The 15,791-nt window shown below is 41.4% G+C and overlaps 1 protein-coding gene across 4 annotated transcripts in view; it reads right to left on the reverse strand.

Moving 5' to 3' along the window:
* Positions 1-15,791, reverse strand: part of SHROOM3 (shroom family member 3) — a 461,578-nt gene that overhangs the window by 37,354 nt on the left and 408,433 nt on the right. For 3 of the 4 annotated variants that reach the window (XM_073637099.1, XM_073637100.1, XM_073637101.1), the window contains one exon: positions 8,105-11,240. In XM_073637099.1, coding sequence (XP_073493200.1) covers positions 8,105-11,240 — 3,136 coding nt within the window. Of the gene's footprint in view, positions 1-8,104; positions 11,241-14,119; positions 14,241-15,791 lie in introns of those variants that run through there. The other variant, XM_073637102.1, reaches the window with a different exon arrangement.

The following is a 15,791-nucleotide window of genomic DNA, read 5'->3' on the forward strand; positions in this document are numbered from 1 at the left end:
ACCCAGGACGGACTAAAAGACTGTTAAGGACTCGGGGCAGGACAGACCCCTACCTGGTTACGTCTCCCTGTTTTGGTGAAATGGACACCTTTGTTTTCTTCAAAGACTGCACCCGGTTGCGGACACGCCGTAACCATCTTTATGTGTTTTTCTTATTGTATTATTATTGTTTATACCTTGTTATGTTTTTCTAAAAATATGTTTAGTCCCGGAGTACTAAATTTCACTAGGGGGGAATGCGGCACCCCAGGGGTCTGGTTTCCACAGTAACAAGCAATGTTATGTCTGAGAGCAGGTGGGAGGTCTCTTGGTCAGGGATCCTGTGCATGCCACACCTCCTGCCCAGTCCTGGGAGGGGAAGAACTTCCCCTGTATAAACCTGGGGCTGAGGCAGGGTTAGAGAGTTGAGAGGGAGAGTTCAGCCAGGGGGGGCTGACAGGGAGCTGTGGCTCCGGCTGGGCCCAGCTCCTGGGCCATGCCAGAAGTAGAGAAGAGAAGCAGCATAGGAAGAAACAACAGGAGCTCTGTGGGAGCAGTGTTACAAAGAGTGAGGGGCTGGCAGCTGCAGAGCTCGCCCTGACTGAGAAGATTTCTTACCGGACCCGGAGTCCGAGGCTGTGGGGACTAACTCCTACCCAGCAGCAGAATCCGTCAGGCAGGGGATTTCAGGTCCTCTGGCCAAGAAACCCGAAGGCACGGTCACACGCATGGGACCAGCACCGCCGTCGTGGAGCGGAAGCTACTAGAAGGCCCCGAGTCACCGGCCATACGGGTGAGCACCACACGGTACACTCAGGGACGTGGGCTACTTATACTCGCTTCTAGCAAGGTAGCCAGAAGAGTATCGTTAGTTTGGGAGGCCTACAACTCCGCCTGGCCAGGGGAGATCCCATCTGCTCAAGGACTGACCAGGCCCCAATCGCTAGCCAGTACTCCGGGAGGGTCTATCGTTGTCACCAGTAAAGACCCTGAACTACACCGTACCGTCTCTGAGTGGTTCCTGCTACCCCCATCATCCACATCGGCTGCCCTGAGGCCATACCCCTCCCGTTGGGGGTTATACTATCACGCTGCACAATCCTACCACCGGCCTCAGCGGTCTGCCCTGCAGCGGCAGCTCCATAGCTGCATTCAACGGGTGGCGTAGTCGTCCATCATCTACCGCTGATACAGCGCCACTTAGTCTGACTCCCTGGGCACGGACCGGATCACCGCCACGAGACTACAACCCTCAAGAGATCCGGCTCCGGGTAAGCTCCCGGGTGCGCAACGCAGCGCGACACAGGCCCAGGGGCGCGTCACAACCCTATAGCCTTATTCCTCCACTAAACTTTAGAGTTGCCACAATGTAAGGTAGGCACATTCTTTTGGCATTCGGACGTCAGGTAGTCTTTTAGACTGCCAGTAAGAAAAGCATGATTCGTCACTGTACATTGATGTGTCTACTGCTGCAGAGTCCAGTGGCGGCATGCTGAACACCACTACAGCCAATGCTTGGCATTGTGCTTGGTGATATAAGGCTTGCATGTAGCTGCTTGGCCATGTAAACCCATGCCTTGAAGCTTCTGGCGCACAGTTTTTGTGCTGATGTTTATAACTGTCTATAGTTATTGAGTCTACTCTGTAACTTTACGTGGTCTCCACTTTGTGACTGAGTTGCTTTGATTCCCAAATGCTTCCACTTTTAAATAATACCACTCACAGCGGATGAAATATGAAGAAATGGGATACTATTCGATTACCATGCTTGATCTCATTGAGCTCTTTAGAATGAGTCATTATTTTATAAATCTTAGAAAAGGCAGACTGCATGGAGAGGGACCGGATTTTATACATCTGTGACGATTGGAAAGAATGAATAACTTGAATTCAATTATTGAAGCAGCACTCCCACCTAACGTTTTATTGCCTAAACCTGGGTAAATGTATATTTACTGTGCAGTAATATACTCACCGATCTCCGTTATACCTGGTTTCTAGTGCTGCTCTGGTCCTTTTCTCACTGATGTGATGGCTAGTCTGACTTGCTGGATCACACTAGGGTTTATGTGTGAACCGGAAGTCACTTTTACAATGCAAGTCAATGGAACCTCGTTCTGATAATGTTAAATCATCACAGCCAGTTCTATACAGTTATTAATCCAGCAAAGAATAATAGATTTGAGCTCTATGGCCGGCAGAAGCATAAAAGAACTGTCACTCGTTTTCTCCTCCGTGCCTGCGCTCCCCATGCATTGACTGAATAAAGCGTTGTTTTCTACGTAGCAGTGGTGAGTGCCGCTTTCTCCAATCTCTCCTTCCAATTTCCCTTCTGCCAGGCTCTGTCCTCTTTAACTGCCAGGATCAATTCAATATAGCAAAAAGTTGCAATTTGTTATGCCAGAAAACTGCCATAGAGGAAATAATAATTTTCCCTGTAGTGCCTTTATACTGTTCAGTTTTTATAAGGTGTTGAAATAACACTGTCAGTCAATGCACAGCAGAGCAAAGCTGGCCAACTGCTCCTATGTTCTCTATGAGAGAGCCGCTGCCAGATATCTCTGACAGTGCCTAATTGCTTATGGACCAAAAGGATCGGACACGTCTGATTCTTCTGTTGCCTAACATCATCTGTCAGAGAACAGGTGGGTGGCTCCCATACACATTAGACTGTTTTCGACCCTGTTGATATTGGCAGCTCCGGAAGACGCTAGTCAAATGTTTAGAGAGGCCTTAAAATATCTGAAGAGGACAATCCTTTTAAGAAAACATATTGCATACTGTATCTTTCATAGTTAATTACGAATCAAGGCTCCATAACACAAGTTTCCTCCAAGACCTTAATCTATGCTGATAAAGGAAGGTTGATTAAAGCGGTTTTAAAGCAGCAAGGGTACATTTATTACAGTGATCTGGAATCAGAAAGATTTCAATCCGTTTAGAAGTCAAGTTGCTACCAATTACACTAGAAAAAGATTAGGGTTTGTAAACCGAGCCAACAAACATCAAAAAAGCCAAGAGGAAGTTTTATTCTCAGTAAATAGCTCTAATTAAAATCTATTCCAAAGTGGCAAGCAATGCAAATGGCTTGGGATAGAAAAATTGAAGGAGTGCCCCCTACAGGCAAATAGGGGAAATGGCACATGATTCTTTTCAACAAGATAACCCTTATGTGCTATGTACTAGAGATAGGAAGAAAAGTATTCATCTCAGCCTGCTGTATATTAAATCGGAATAATTTATTTTACAAGATGAAATAAAAAGGAATATTGGCAAGATCTAAGAACAATCTGATGTCTATGATATAGATAGAAACATGGCCATAAATATTAGATAAACTGTCGCTAAACCCACCAGGTTCTGTGAGAACCAGACAAACATATAATGTGTATTACAAGAGTCCTAGGGAAGAAGGACCAGGCATGTTGAATTTTAATATGCTTGATCTTTTGAACTCAAGGGAGATAAGCCACCGCCAGTGGTATATTATCTTTTCCCCACTTGGCTGAGTATGCATGTGAATGGAGGGAGAGGGGGGGAAATAGTTATCGGCCAAATGAGCACTTAGCTGTAAGCTATTCAAGGCGTATGGTCACCTTAAAGGGAATCTGACAAGAGGTTTTGCCACCTTATCTGAGAGCACCGTGATGTAGAGAAAGAGACGCTGAGTGCAGCAGCTATGATACAATCAGAGTTTTTAGATGTAGCATGTAGCAGAGCTCAGAAAGCTGCCCCCCCCCCCCCCGCTCACACCTCTGATTAGCAGCTTTCTGTGTACATAGTATATAGACAGTAAGCTACTAATCAGTGGAGGGGGCGTGGTTGAACCAGGAGCAGCATCTAGTTCAGCAGTGATAATCACCTGCTAATAGAACACTCATTGTATTAAAACAATAGGCAGCCTAGTAGGTGACTTATCACCAAAATCAATGTCTTAGCCCCTACCTAATGCTGCTCTCATATTACATAGAAAAAACCTGTGAACAAATTCCCTTTATGCTGTGTGCCCACTATGCGTTTTTCAAGCGTTTTTGCCGCGGAATTTCCGCCATCGGGGGCCATCGGAAGGTGAGTATAATCTTTATTTTTTATTTTTCACCATTTTTATTCTTTTTTTTAAACTAACTTGGTCACACTATATAAATCCATGCCGGTTGCATGGATTTATATAGTGTGACCTAGTTGTCAAGCACTTTTCCAAGTGATGCTAAAATCGCTTGGAAAAGCGCTTGACAACCCGCATGCAGAAATGCATGTGAAGAACGCTTGACAAACGCTTCTACCTGGCGGGAAAAACGCATGTAAAATCCGCATGCGTTTTTCCTGCCAGGGAGAAGCGTAAAAAATATGCAGCATTTCTGCATCGTGGGCACATAGCCTTATGGTCATCTGCTCATTACCAACCATTAGAGCTTAGAGCCTTGGATATGGCATGTAGGGCAAGTTGAGCAAAAAGAGTGTAACTGACTAAGAACTTATGGACCCCATTGTCCCTTGGGCACTGCTTTATTGGACAGTCTTGTCTGCATTGTATGCAGTGTATGGAGGTCTGTTAGCAAGCTTGAAACAATCCATACTATGCAGACTTATTATTGTTTCATAATAAGATGCTGGAATAAGTCTAAATTTGGTATAATTTCAGTATTTCAAGAAAATGCTTCCTAAAAGATGTGAGGACATAACTTAGAACTGACTGTAGTAATTGTAAAAAGCTTCAATATTTTCTAAAATTAATCATTCCGAATTATGTAATTCAAGAAAAGGAAAACAGCTATTAAGTGTTAGAAGACCAAAAAAGGTCAGCAAAGCTTCAGTGGAAGGCATTAGGCTTGGGAACAGAATCTCAGTTCTGCTGTGACCTAGTTAAAAGACATTTTTGTCTATTACCCGTGGAGCAGACGCAATTAAGTGACACGGACATTCTAATCCCACATGTTCGGCTGCATTCCCACATACTTCCTAAGCTTCAGCTCACAGGGTGTGTGTAATCGACAGGGGTAGAAGCTCTGACAGTATGTTCTGAGTTATACACACCAGAATCGACTATGCCAATAGCTCCGTCATGCATTTAGAAAATTCATGCATTTAGATATGGATTTATGTGTGTGTGTGTGTGTGTGTACTTTGTATACTAATTAGAATTGAGCAAAAAGATTCGCTGGACCCCGGTTCAAAAACCATGTCGGTAGTCCATGGCTGCCAAAGAGCTCTGCGCCCTCTCCCTTGCCTCTCGGCATCCCTGGCACCTCTTCTGATTAAGCTTGCTGCAATGTTATCAATATGTTGTACCGTAATGAGTGACTTCATTCTGGGCCTACTAATCAGACGAGGCGCTGGGGATGCCGACAAGTAGGAGGTGTAATGCCAGGCTCTGGTGTGGTGGCCTCGAAATCCTGATATTGCTGCTTGACCAGGGCCATGCAAATGATTTTGCTCAACTCTTAACATTAATATATGTGTATCTATAGATGCACAGTGATATACTGTATTAACATTTTAACATAGAAACACAATGTTACCATCACTATATTACTATAGGCAACTTCTAATAGGCAATGGTTCACTTCTCATGCAAGGAAAATTAATGGAAAGAGGTTTATGTTTACATTCCTTTTTTTTACGGTTTACGTTCCTCGTTTCCAGTATGCATATGGACTGTTATTTGGGTGTTCCTGTTTAAAATCTTCCAGGACCATGATATTAATGTCTCATCATTTGGTTAGAGCATCAGGTTACCAATATCAGTTGGACACCCAACACCCCCACCCATGGGCGAACACAGACAGAAGAGGGCCTCTATGCAATAATAGCATATGAGGACTTTACAATCTAAAAGCTTATCTTAATGCATCTCTGTGACAGAAGTTACTTGCTGCTTTGGAGGTGGAAGTGGCACCATTACCTCATGGACCACTGTACGGCCACCCTTCCCCCAACAGTCAGCTGTTAGCAGAGCTACCACCACCGGAAGTACACAGTCTGTGGGGCTGGAACACCACAGGTCTGTATACTGTAGAAATTAGGAGCTGAGCTATCTATTACTAGATAACATCTACTGCACAGTTCCGTATACTGTGTTCCAACTTACATACACCTGCTAAAAGCTGTTCAATGGTGGTACCAACATTTGGGCTCCACCAAGCAGACATTAGTCTTCAAATAGCCTTATGTTTGCAGCACTCTCTCCCCATGTACAGTACAAAGCAGCTCTGTGGTACAACAGATGGAGTATTGTGCACATTAAACAAAAAGAAACATCCATGAACACATATTGGGCCTTGCTCAGGTTCACAATATATAAGCCAGATCATTTCTCGAAGAACCTATATTTCTTGGTCAGCCATTCTTTTGAATGTTCAGCTTTATATACTACACATTCACTGCTGTGACAACTGCAAGCTAAAACTATACAGCCATCGGTGACTTCCTATATGGACAACCGCTGATCGATGAGGTCTAAAGACAATAACCAATCACAGGTGAGTTCAGTTTAAAAAGGTTTATCTTGTTGAGACAATCCCTTTAATATATAATTAACAAGGCACTACAACTTTATGCTTGCATGTTGCCTAAACATTAAAATAACATTTACGTCTTGGTTAGATCCGTGATATTGTTGATGGGTCTTAAAATATATTATCAGATACAGTTACAGCAACTCTCTTAATTCTACACCTAAGCTGCTGCACATAAGTAATGCTGTAACGATGCCAGTGACTACACAACATAGAGGGAAACACATAGGGGGGCAGGATCGCGGATTTAGAGTGGTTTAGATGCAATGTAAAAGCTTTAAGATACTGTAATCTAATGTGTTATATGCAAACTTTATTATAGGACAGATGACAGCTGTGTCACTAACATGCCTCTGAATAGAATGGATGTATAATGGACCATTGGTTGATTTCTGCCTTGTGAATACTCTGCAACGATGTTATAATGATAGCATTTCTATCTGAAACTAAGTGCATGGAATATAAATGAGTACTAGGCCTTTAATGAATAAAGAGAGACCTGTATATTGAAGATGGGCAGGACTAGTAAAAGAGACTTTTACGTGATGAATTCTTTCCTCCAGAATGCCATCTATTCAGATATGGAATCTCCAGAGAGACAACAGCACAAAGTGAAGGGGGAGCTTGTCTCGCTGCTTGGGTCAAAGAGTCAGACAGAGCCGTCATCGACAATGAGTGAAGCTACAATAGGCAGGACTGTACCATGCAAGTTACTGAAGCTCAGACTCAGAAATTATGCAATTTTCTATACTTATAACCATCTCTATATCTCATCTCAACAAGTCCAACACATTATTGTCACTTTCTTTTAAAAGATATATCTATGAAATGCAACTCTTCTACCATATATAGGGAATAGTGAACGAAATTTACCACCCTAGCTAAAAGACCTTCTCTAGGAGAAGCATCTTAATGTATAAATTGGAACAAAAAAATAAGGATGATCCAATCCATTAAATGAATCTTGTAGGATCTAAAAATCCTGAACTATTCACATGTAAAGCGCCTTGGAATGAATGGCGCTATAATAATAAATAATAATAACTATAAATATTTATCTAGAACAATGAGTAAATCAGATGAACCATACTGAACTATCTGTAGGATGAATTATGTTAAAAGACAATATCAAGGTCTATTTTCTCTTATAATTAGAAGCAAATCAAAAACCTTTTGTCCTGCTACATAAATACAGTATGGTGATATTTGTAAGACGTGCCGGTTTTATGGTCCTATATTCATATTATCTACCAGTATGTTATAAATTATATGTAACAGTCTACATAAAAATAAACTGAATATGCCATAAACTTGGTAAACCATAATGGTAAAAAATATAATGGGTTACATATAGTTGAAATGTACTTATACCTTAATATGCTAGTAAAAGGGGCACAAACTTTATTTCCCAGGGTACCAACAACCATACAAATATTGATTTATATGGTAACCAGAACAATATTAATTCCATCAATTTATAAGCAGTATATAGATCCTAAAATACATGTGTTTGCACTAAAAAAATGGAAACAAAAAGCCTTCAACAGGACAATATACATGATTAAAAATAGCACAATATAACTGTTATACAATGCATGAACTTCACATACCTGGCTTGTTTTCTCACCAGCAGGAGAGGACTTTGATCTCACATGCAGAGGAGCAGGCTGTGGCAATTTCGCTACCAAATCTTCAGCTGATGTTGCTCTATCAGACTTTTCCTCTCTTGAAATCTCCAAAAATCCTGTTGGTTTCGAAGAGGTCACTTCCCTCGGTCGGTTTGTTGGGATACCTTTGAAATCACTTTTGGATCTGCTTTCAAAATGAAGTCGTTGTTGGACAAAAGAACTGGTACGACCCCTGCTCTCTGGATAATCACTCTTCTTCTCCAAGTTTACTAAATCAAACAATCCTGTAAGTCCAGGGGGGAGCGTTGAAGATATGCGCCCTGTTTTCGATGGATTCTCCTTTGCATCCCTAGTGCGAAATATGTTTTGCTCCTGAAGGGAATTCATGCTAGATGTGGATGAGACACTTTGATTGTCCATTAAACTCCCAGAAAAATAGGTACTCTGGGACCTTTCTTTTAGGAATCCAGATTCCTGTGATGAAGGCCTCCGGCCGGTTTTACGCTCTATGTAGTCTGCAAGGGCATTTTGCTGCAGCTGTTTCAGCTCTGGTTTAGACAGGTTAACAGAGGAACATGCTTTGCCATCCCTCTCAAACATTCTTCGTCTGTCTGCCACCGTTTGTTCCAAGAAGTTGATATTTTGTCCTCTTTTTTGAGTGCTTGTAGATGATAACTCATTGTCAGATGCTCCAACTTCATTCATCTTTTCTGGCTCTGAATAGGAACGTTTTTTCTGCTCAGTTGTCAAACGTCTTCTTGCCCCAATTCGAGCTACTTGATGTGGGAAACCTGTTCCTTCTTGACTTTGAGATTCTTGATTCTTCACAAAGTTGTCTGTGGGTGTAATACTGTGTCTTTCTTTTGGAGCATGTGGAGACACAGGAGACCTGCTATATACAATCGCTGATGTAGGTCTTTTAACACTTCTCTCTGGCTTCTTGTATTGTGGTGGGCTAATTTCTAAATCTTTCCTCCTGTAAGATGTTGCTTCTAGGACTTTGGACTGTGCATCTTTGATACTGTTCCTGTAAGCCCTGTTAAAACCAAAAGTGTCCTGTGAAGCACTCTGCCAGTGGTCTTCTTTATTTGGCATTGTTTGAGAATCAACTGTTCTTTTATCACTGTCTGGCAAAGTTTGCGAAACATATTGCTCATTATTAGTCTCCTGCATTTTGTCTGCTTGACTCTCTGCTGTTGCTTTCTGAGCATCACCTAATTTTACACTGTAGGCACTTCTGGCTGTTTTTAACTCCTGTGTACCAGCAACTTTATCGTTAGCTTCGGAACTTGAAGGATTTCGGGATTCTACTCCAAAGACATTATCTTGTGAATTAAATTTACTCTTTATGTCTTCAATGCTGTTCACAGATGCTCTGTTACTTGTACTTTTTGGGCATTGTGCAGAATTCTGGCCATATATGCTTCCAACTGAAGTCTGACATTTTTGACTTTCATGTTCTCGTTGTTCAATTTTGCTTATTTTTTCCAATACGGAAATTCGTTGTTTGCCATCTGTCCAACCATGTATTGTGTTACCGTTAATTTGGTTGCTACCTGAATGTAATCTCCTTCTGATATAGTCACCAGAATTCTTTTGAGAAGATGATGAAGGTTCATCAGATTGTTGAAGAGTGGGATAAGACATTGAGCTATCACCATCTTCATTGTGCTTTTTAAAGTTTGTGCTCTCTAATTTGCTTTTATAGCTGGTCATATTTGGAGACTGTCTTTCATCCAATTTAGTATTAAAAGAAGAGCCATTATTGTATAAGTACCCACCATCTTTTTCTTTATTTGCATCAGTACTGTTATTAGTTCCGCATGGTTCCATACTTGAGGCAGCACCAAACACATCTGACTTATTTTGGCTGTAGCTCCACTCATTCTGAAATGCAGGCCCAGAATGTCTCCTTTTTTCAGGGTTACTAAGTTCATGTGCATTCTTTTTACACTCAATTTTCAGTAAGTGGGCATTTTTACTAGACTGATTTAATCTTGATGATGACATTTTATTTTCATTGCTTTGTGGAGAAGCAGTTTGATGCTCAGGACTAACTGAGAAGTGGAGTTTATATTGAGCAAAATCTGTAGGTTCATCTTCTACTTTTTTATCAAATCTATTGGACTGGTCTGTTGTCAAAGACAAAGTAGAACTGTTATGAGCATTTTGACTACTTTTTACATGGCTTTCAGAATGCAAATAAGAAACTCCTTTACCTCCAGAAGATGCTCCTTCTTTGGCAAGTGCTGGGTAAAGTCTTCCATTATTGTTCCTAAGGGGTTGTGGAGCATGTGCAAAATGTGGTTCTGGTGATGGAACAGGATATATTCCGGCAGGAAGCATAGGTTGTCCAGGTCGCGGAATCTGTGAATAAATTTGCTTAGGTTTCATTAGGGGGCTACATTCTGGACTTTTTTCTATCACCGTATGCAATTGTCCTTCCCCATACATTGGTTTCTGCTGTTGACTTGTGCTGAAAGCCATAGGTGATCCTAATCCTTTGGAATGTGTTCGAAAAGATTTTTGCTGGTCCAAGCTAGACCAAGAGCTTGGTCTTTCATGATGCTTTATTACTGCATAACTGTCTTTCCGAGCAGGTGGCATAGGAGGGCCCTTTTCCATTATATCACTTTCAGACAAAAATCTATTGTGATCTATTCTACCAACAGGACTGCCACTGCTCCTAGGGCATGCACCAGAAAATCTATTTCGTTGTTTGACGAGTGACGAGTTGACCTCATACTCTTCTGACACTCCACGTTGAGAATCATATACTGTCTTGATATACCTTATATCTGCATGCTTTATTCCATCTTGTAAGTTTCCACGAAAAAGCATACTTTCCATTGAGTAAGATCTTTCCTTGCAGAACATAATGGGGTGGTATTCTGGAATACTGGAGTTAGTAGAGAACGAGCTGTAAGCAGAGTCTCTTTTGTTGTGCAGATGACTAAGTTGGTCTATGGAGTTAGTGGACTTGGCTGGAGAAAGATGATATTGATGGTATGCTGATGGTGTGTGCTCCAGGCTTTCCATGCTACCTCTTGAGCTGTACTGGTCAGGGCTCCGTCTTAAGTATCCATGTTCATAGCTGGAGAGATCACTAGCAGATGAACTGAAGCAAAAAAAAGAACACAGGGAAAAATTTTACTGTTTGCAAGAAACATTCGAAAGAGCTTATAAATAAACTTGCAGATGAAATGTTTAGGTTATGGGAGGAACGGAAGAGAAACCAAATTTGGAGCTTGCTCTGTTCATTGCCAGTTGTCATTCCTGCATATTATAAGTAATTGCTTGTGGCTGCTGTGCTCATTGTTCTAATCACGCAGCACTGTCAGGATTATACAGATATGCGCAGGCATAGTCAGAATCTTTCACATTTCATAAACAACCCGTTTATTGATACCACTCAAACCTATCACACAGATTATAAAACTAGAACAAGACAGTAAGAACATGAAAGACTTCAAGTAAAGAATACACTGTATGGGTATGTTTTACTTCTTCTCTTTTTATGGAGTTGAAAGTTTTCCCTGGCAATGTTCCTGGAAACTAGAAGCATTAGAGACATTTGTTTGCTATGAGAAATCTAAACAGACAAGACGGAGGAAAGGCAAAAAAAACCAAAACACTCAGGCGTTCAGAGATGACTGTTAAAATGCCACGCATGGCTCACAACGGGAGGAATAACCTTTTAATTATGGGTGAGTTGAAAGATTTGTAGGAAGACCAGGCATTATATGATTTTAAAAAATAGTTTGGGCTTCCATTATGTTGTGTGATCCAACAATTGACTTTTTATTTATGGGTGTCATTGTTTTCAATTAATTTTAATATATTATATGTCTATTATAGAGTAATTAGGTCAGGGCTGGCATTACAAAAATAAATGATTATTTATTTGGTTGGTCTGTCCCTCAAATTTTAAAAAAAGGCCATTGGGGAACTTTAATAATTCACTTTTTTTTTCACTATCATTTTTCACTGTAACTGGGACTATACAGCTTTCTGCCCTACAGCATAACAGTAACCATTTCCTCAAAATACTACACTACATCAGTAGCAGAAGCTGGAGGTGACTGACAAGACTGCAGATAACTCCAACTCTAGACGTTTATCCCTTTAAATATAATTGATGTAGTTTGTTACAAGAAAACGACAAGCAAAATTTTTACAATGGTGTTACAAGAAACCCCCCCCCCCCAGAAGTATAAAATAGCTTTTAACTGAAATCGGGTACTGAACTATCCACAAAGGTTCCCTTCACACAGGGGGAGGTCAGGGCATCAAACAATATTTAGATTTCCGTGAAAACTTTTTTAATCTATATGCAATGAGCTTCACTATATGTGGGCTGCAGGCAATTTTGATTGTCCCATTAAAACAAGTTATACCCTGCAGAATAGGTGATAACTTGGTGTTCGGTGGGATCCACACCAATCGGTAGATCGTGATTTTTTTTATCACCAATTGGGAAATGTTATCCGCATTGTAAAATAAAGCATCAGGTCAGACATCTCCATTTTACAATCTTTGGAGCTGCCAGAAATAGCTAAACGAAGTGCTCGGCAGCCCCATAGAAAATGAATGGAGCATCGGTCGAGCATGCAGCTTGCTACTCAATTCTGACAGGGATGAAATTTCCCTATTCTGCCGGAATGTGGAACCCATCGGTCGGAATCATCTTTTATCACTTTATATAAATGCCCTTTTCCAGGCTCTAGGGTGGATGGTACCTGGAAGATAACTCTGCCTCCAGAGCTTATTTTACATGAAGGGGGAGTTACCGGTGTGATGTGTAATGGCCGCTCTCTGCTCTCCTGATCCCACTGCAGAGCTGTGTGTGATTATACCTGACACATCTACAGGTTCCTCTCAGCTCCAGCCTCCATTTCACAGACAGACAGGGTTAAAATATTGTTGCAATACAGCAGAGCTCAGAGAGAAGCAAACATGTGTTTGTAAGAAGACAAATTAAATTTTTCCTGTTCTATGTTAGTTACTTGTCTCACACTGGTAAATCCCCCTACATGTAAAATAATCTCTGGAGGCAGGGTTATCTTCCAGACAACATCCTCTCCATAGCCTGGGAGAGGTCATTTATATAAAGTTATAAAAAGTGATTTCTTAACAACAAGGTATCTGATATGAGTCATACACGTAGGACTTTTTTCAGCAGTCTATAGCCTGTCTGCCCATATTAATAGTTTATATACTGTAGGTCAAATGTGGTGACAGATTCCCTTTAAGAAACCAATTGAAAAAGGCTCAACAACCTGTCATAGGGCTTTTTCACACACTGCGTTTTTGCAGCTGAAAAAAAGCAGCGTTTCACTGTACCAGCAAAGTGAATACAATTTCTGAAATCTCGTGCACATGCAGCTTTTTTTTTTCCTTGCAGATTTAAACCATCAAATCATATTTTTTAATCTACAGCATGTCAATTCTTTCAGCGTTTTTGCAATTTTTCACCCAATCAAATGAATAAGAAAAAATGTATTTTACACAGCATTTTTCTTGCCAATACTCTGTTTTTTGCTTCAGAAAAATCTTCTGCAAATACTCAATGTGTGCACATACCCTAATAGGCTAGATTTATGTAGCGCAGTCTTTGAGTAGAACCTAAAAGGCAATGAAGTAGAAGTCTTATTTTTCCACTGTTCATCCTATTAGGAACCACTCTTGGCCAAAAACAGAAACACAGTAAAAAATTCACCAAACTGCCCTGTGTAAACTTGGCCTTGCACGCCCCTGTGGACATGATGAAACTGTTACACATATTTCAATTTCTCCTTCCTCTCATCACAACATAACTTATTTTCCCAAGTGAATACAGCCTGAGACGGCATGAGACCCATGACTAGCCTCCATTCAAGTAGGAGCATCATGACCCACTTAGAGCCTTCAAGGGTTGTTTCCTCATCTCTGATTGCTACAAAAAATAATGGAGCACAAGATACAATCATTCTCACAATTTCTTGGCAGCACACTTACTCTTTGTTCTTCAAAGTCAACCAATGAACAGTCCATTTCAGATCTCATCTCGCCTGCACATATCCAGTGAGCACAGCACATGGTATTGGCAACTGAACACAATGGAGTAAAGTATATTCTGCAGAAGAATAGAAGATGCTGAAGCATCACAAAATCACTGAAGCCGATATACTGAAGGAGAAACTGAATGACAAGCCATTGTCTGGGATGATGGTTCTTCTGTCTTCTACTGAGGTCCCCAAGTCAGATTTTTTAGTATCCCTTGCACATGCCCTGGTACTGACTACAACTAGAAACCCAAGCAGGTCTCTGCCTCCAAAACAGCATGTGCTGTGAATTCATGAGCAGTAACAGACGTTTGGAAATCCCAAGTTGAACTCCTCACCCTTCGAGAATTGAAAATGATGTAACAGCTCTGGCATGGCTCATTCATTGCACTGTCTCCTGGGTAGTAAGTACTTGCTCACTCACTCGTACACTGACATTTTTGCATAATTTCTATTTTGGTTGTACCGTCTGCTATTGTTTCTTGGTGGCCTACAATGAATTCATTTTAAGCAATATTCATAAACAAGGCAGCCTGAACTGTGAGATAATAAAGAACCCCCAATGTCCAAATGTATGCACACACGCCTTTACAGCTAGGTCTCATTTAATTGAGGCCCAATCCTGCCCTTACTTGGTCAGATATAACAATACTTTTGGTTTTAGGTCATAACTCCTGCATTTGTGGTGGGCTTGCCAATCAACTCTGAAATAAAGAAATATAATTTGCTGGGATCCAGTATTTCCACAGTAAACGTAAAGCTCTTACATTATTTGCATTCCCTTTGTTAGTTTTGTCCTACTGTGTTCAGATGGCATACAGTATGCACTGTACAGATTCTGCAGCTAATGTTTTCTACAGCATGAAACTGAAAAAAGGGGAATCTTGGTATATTATATTATTAATATTGACAACAACAAGCACAAACTTAAAGTATCAAAAAATTAATAGAATAAAAGGTTATTCCCATTTTGACTAATACATGCCTTCATAGAATGATGAGTGGGAGTCCTTAAGGCCCCGTCACACTTAGCGACGCTACAGCGATCCCGACAACGATACGACCTGTCAGGGATTGTTGCTGCGTCGCTATGTGGTCGCTGGTGAGATGTCAAACAGTCAGATCTTCCCAACGATGCAGCAACAATACGGCGACACGTAGCGACCTGTATAACGATGCAACGCAAATGCATGCCTATGTGTCTCAGTTCTGAGTCGCCAACGAGGTCGTTGGTAAGGTTTCAAACACACCAATGCATGCTACCCAGCGGGACCTCAATGATCAAAAAATGGTCCAGGCCATTTCGACACAACCAGCGATCTCACAGCAGGGGCCTGGTCGCTGCTACGTGTCAAACGTAGCGAGATCGCTGCTGAGGTCGCTGTTGCGTCACAAAACTTGTGACTCAGCAGCGATCTCGCTAGCGATCTCGCTTAGTGTGACGGGGGCTTTAGAGGGCTTGTCCAGTCAATAGAAGTTATCGCCTATCCAAAGGATAGGTGATAACTGGTAGATCTGCGGGGGCTCGACTTCTGGGGAACCCGCTCCGTCGCTCCATTCAATCTCTATGGGCTGTCAGAAAAAGTCAGGTCTCAGCAGCACCAATAAGGAGTGAATGGAGAGGT

The sequence above is a fragment of the Phyllobates terribilis genome, unplaced genomic scaffold (genome assembly GCF_046119375.1).
Source record: "Phyllobates terribilis strain yellow unplaced genomic scaffold, ASM4611937v1 Scaffold_1__5_contigs__length_1240528914, whole genome shotgun sequence".
In the NCBI taxonomy this organism is placed as follows: domain Eukaryota; kingdom Metazoa; phylum Chordata; class Amphibia; order Anura; family Dendrobatidae; genus Phyllobates; species Phyllobates terribilis.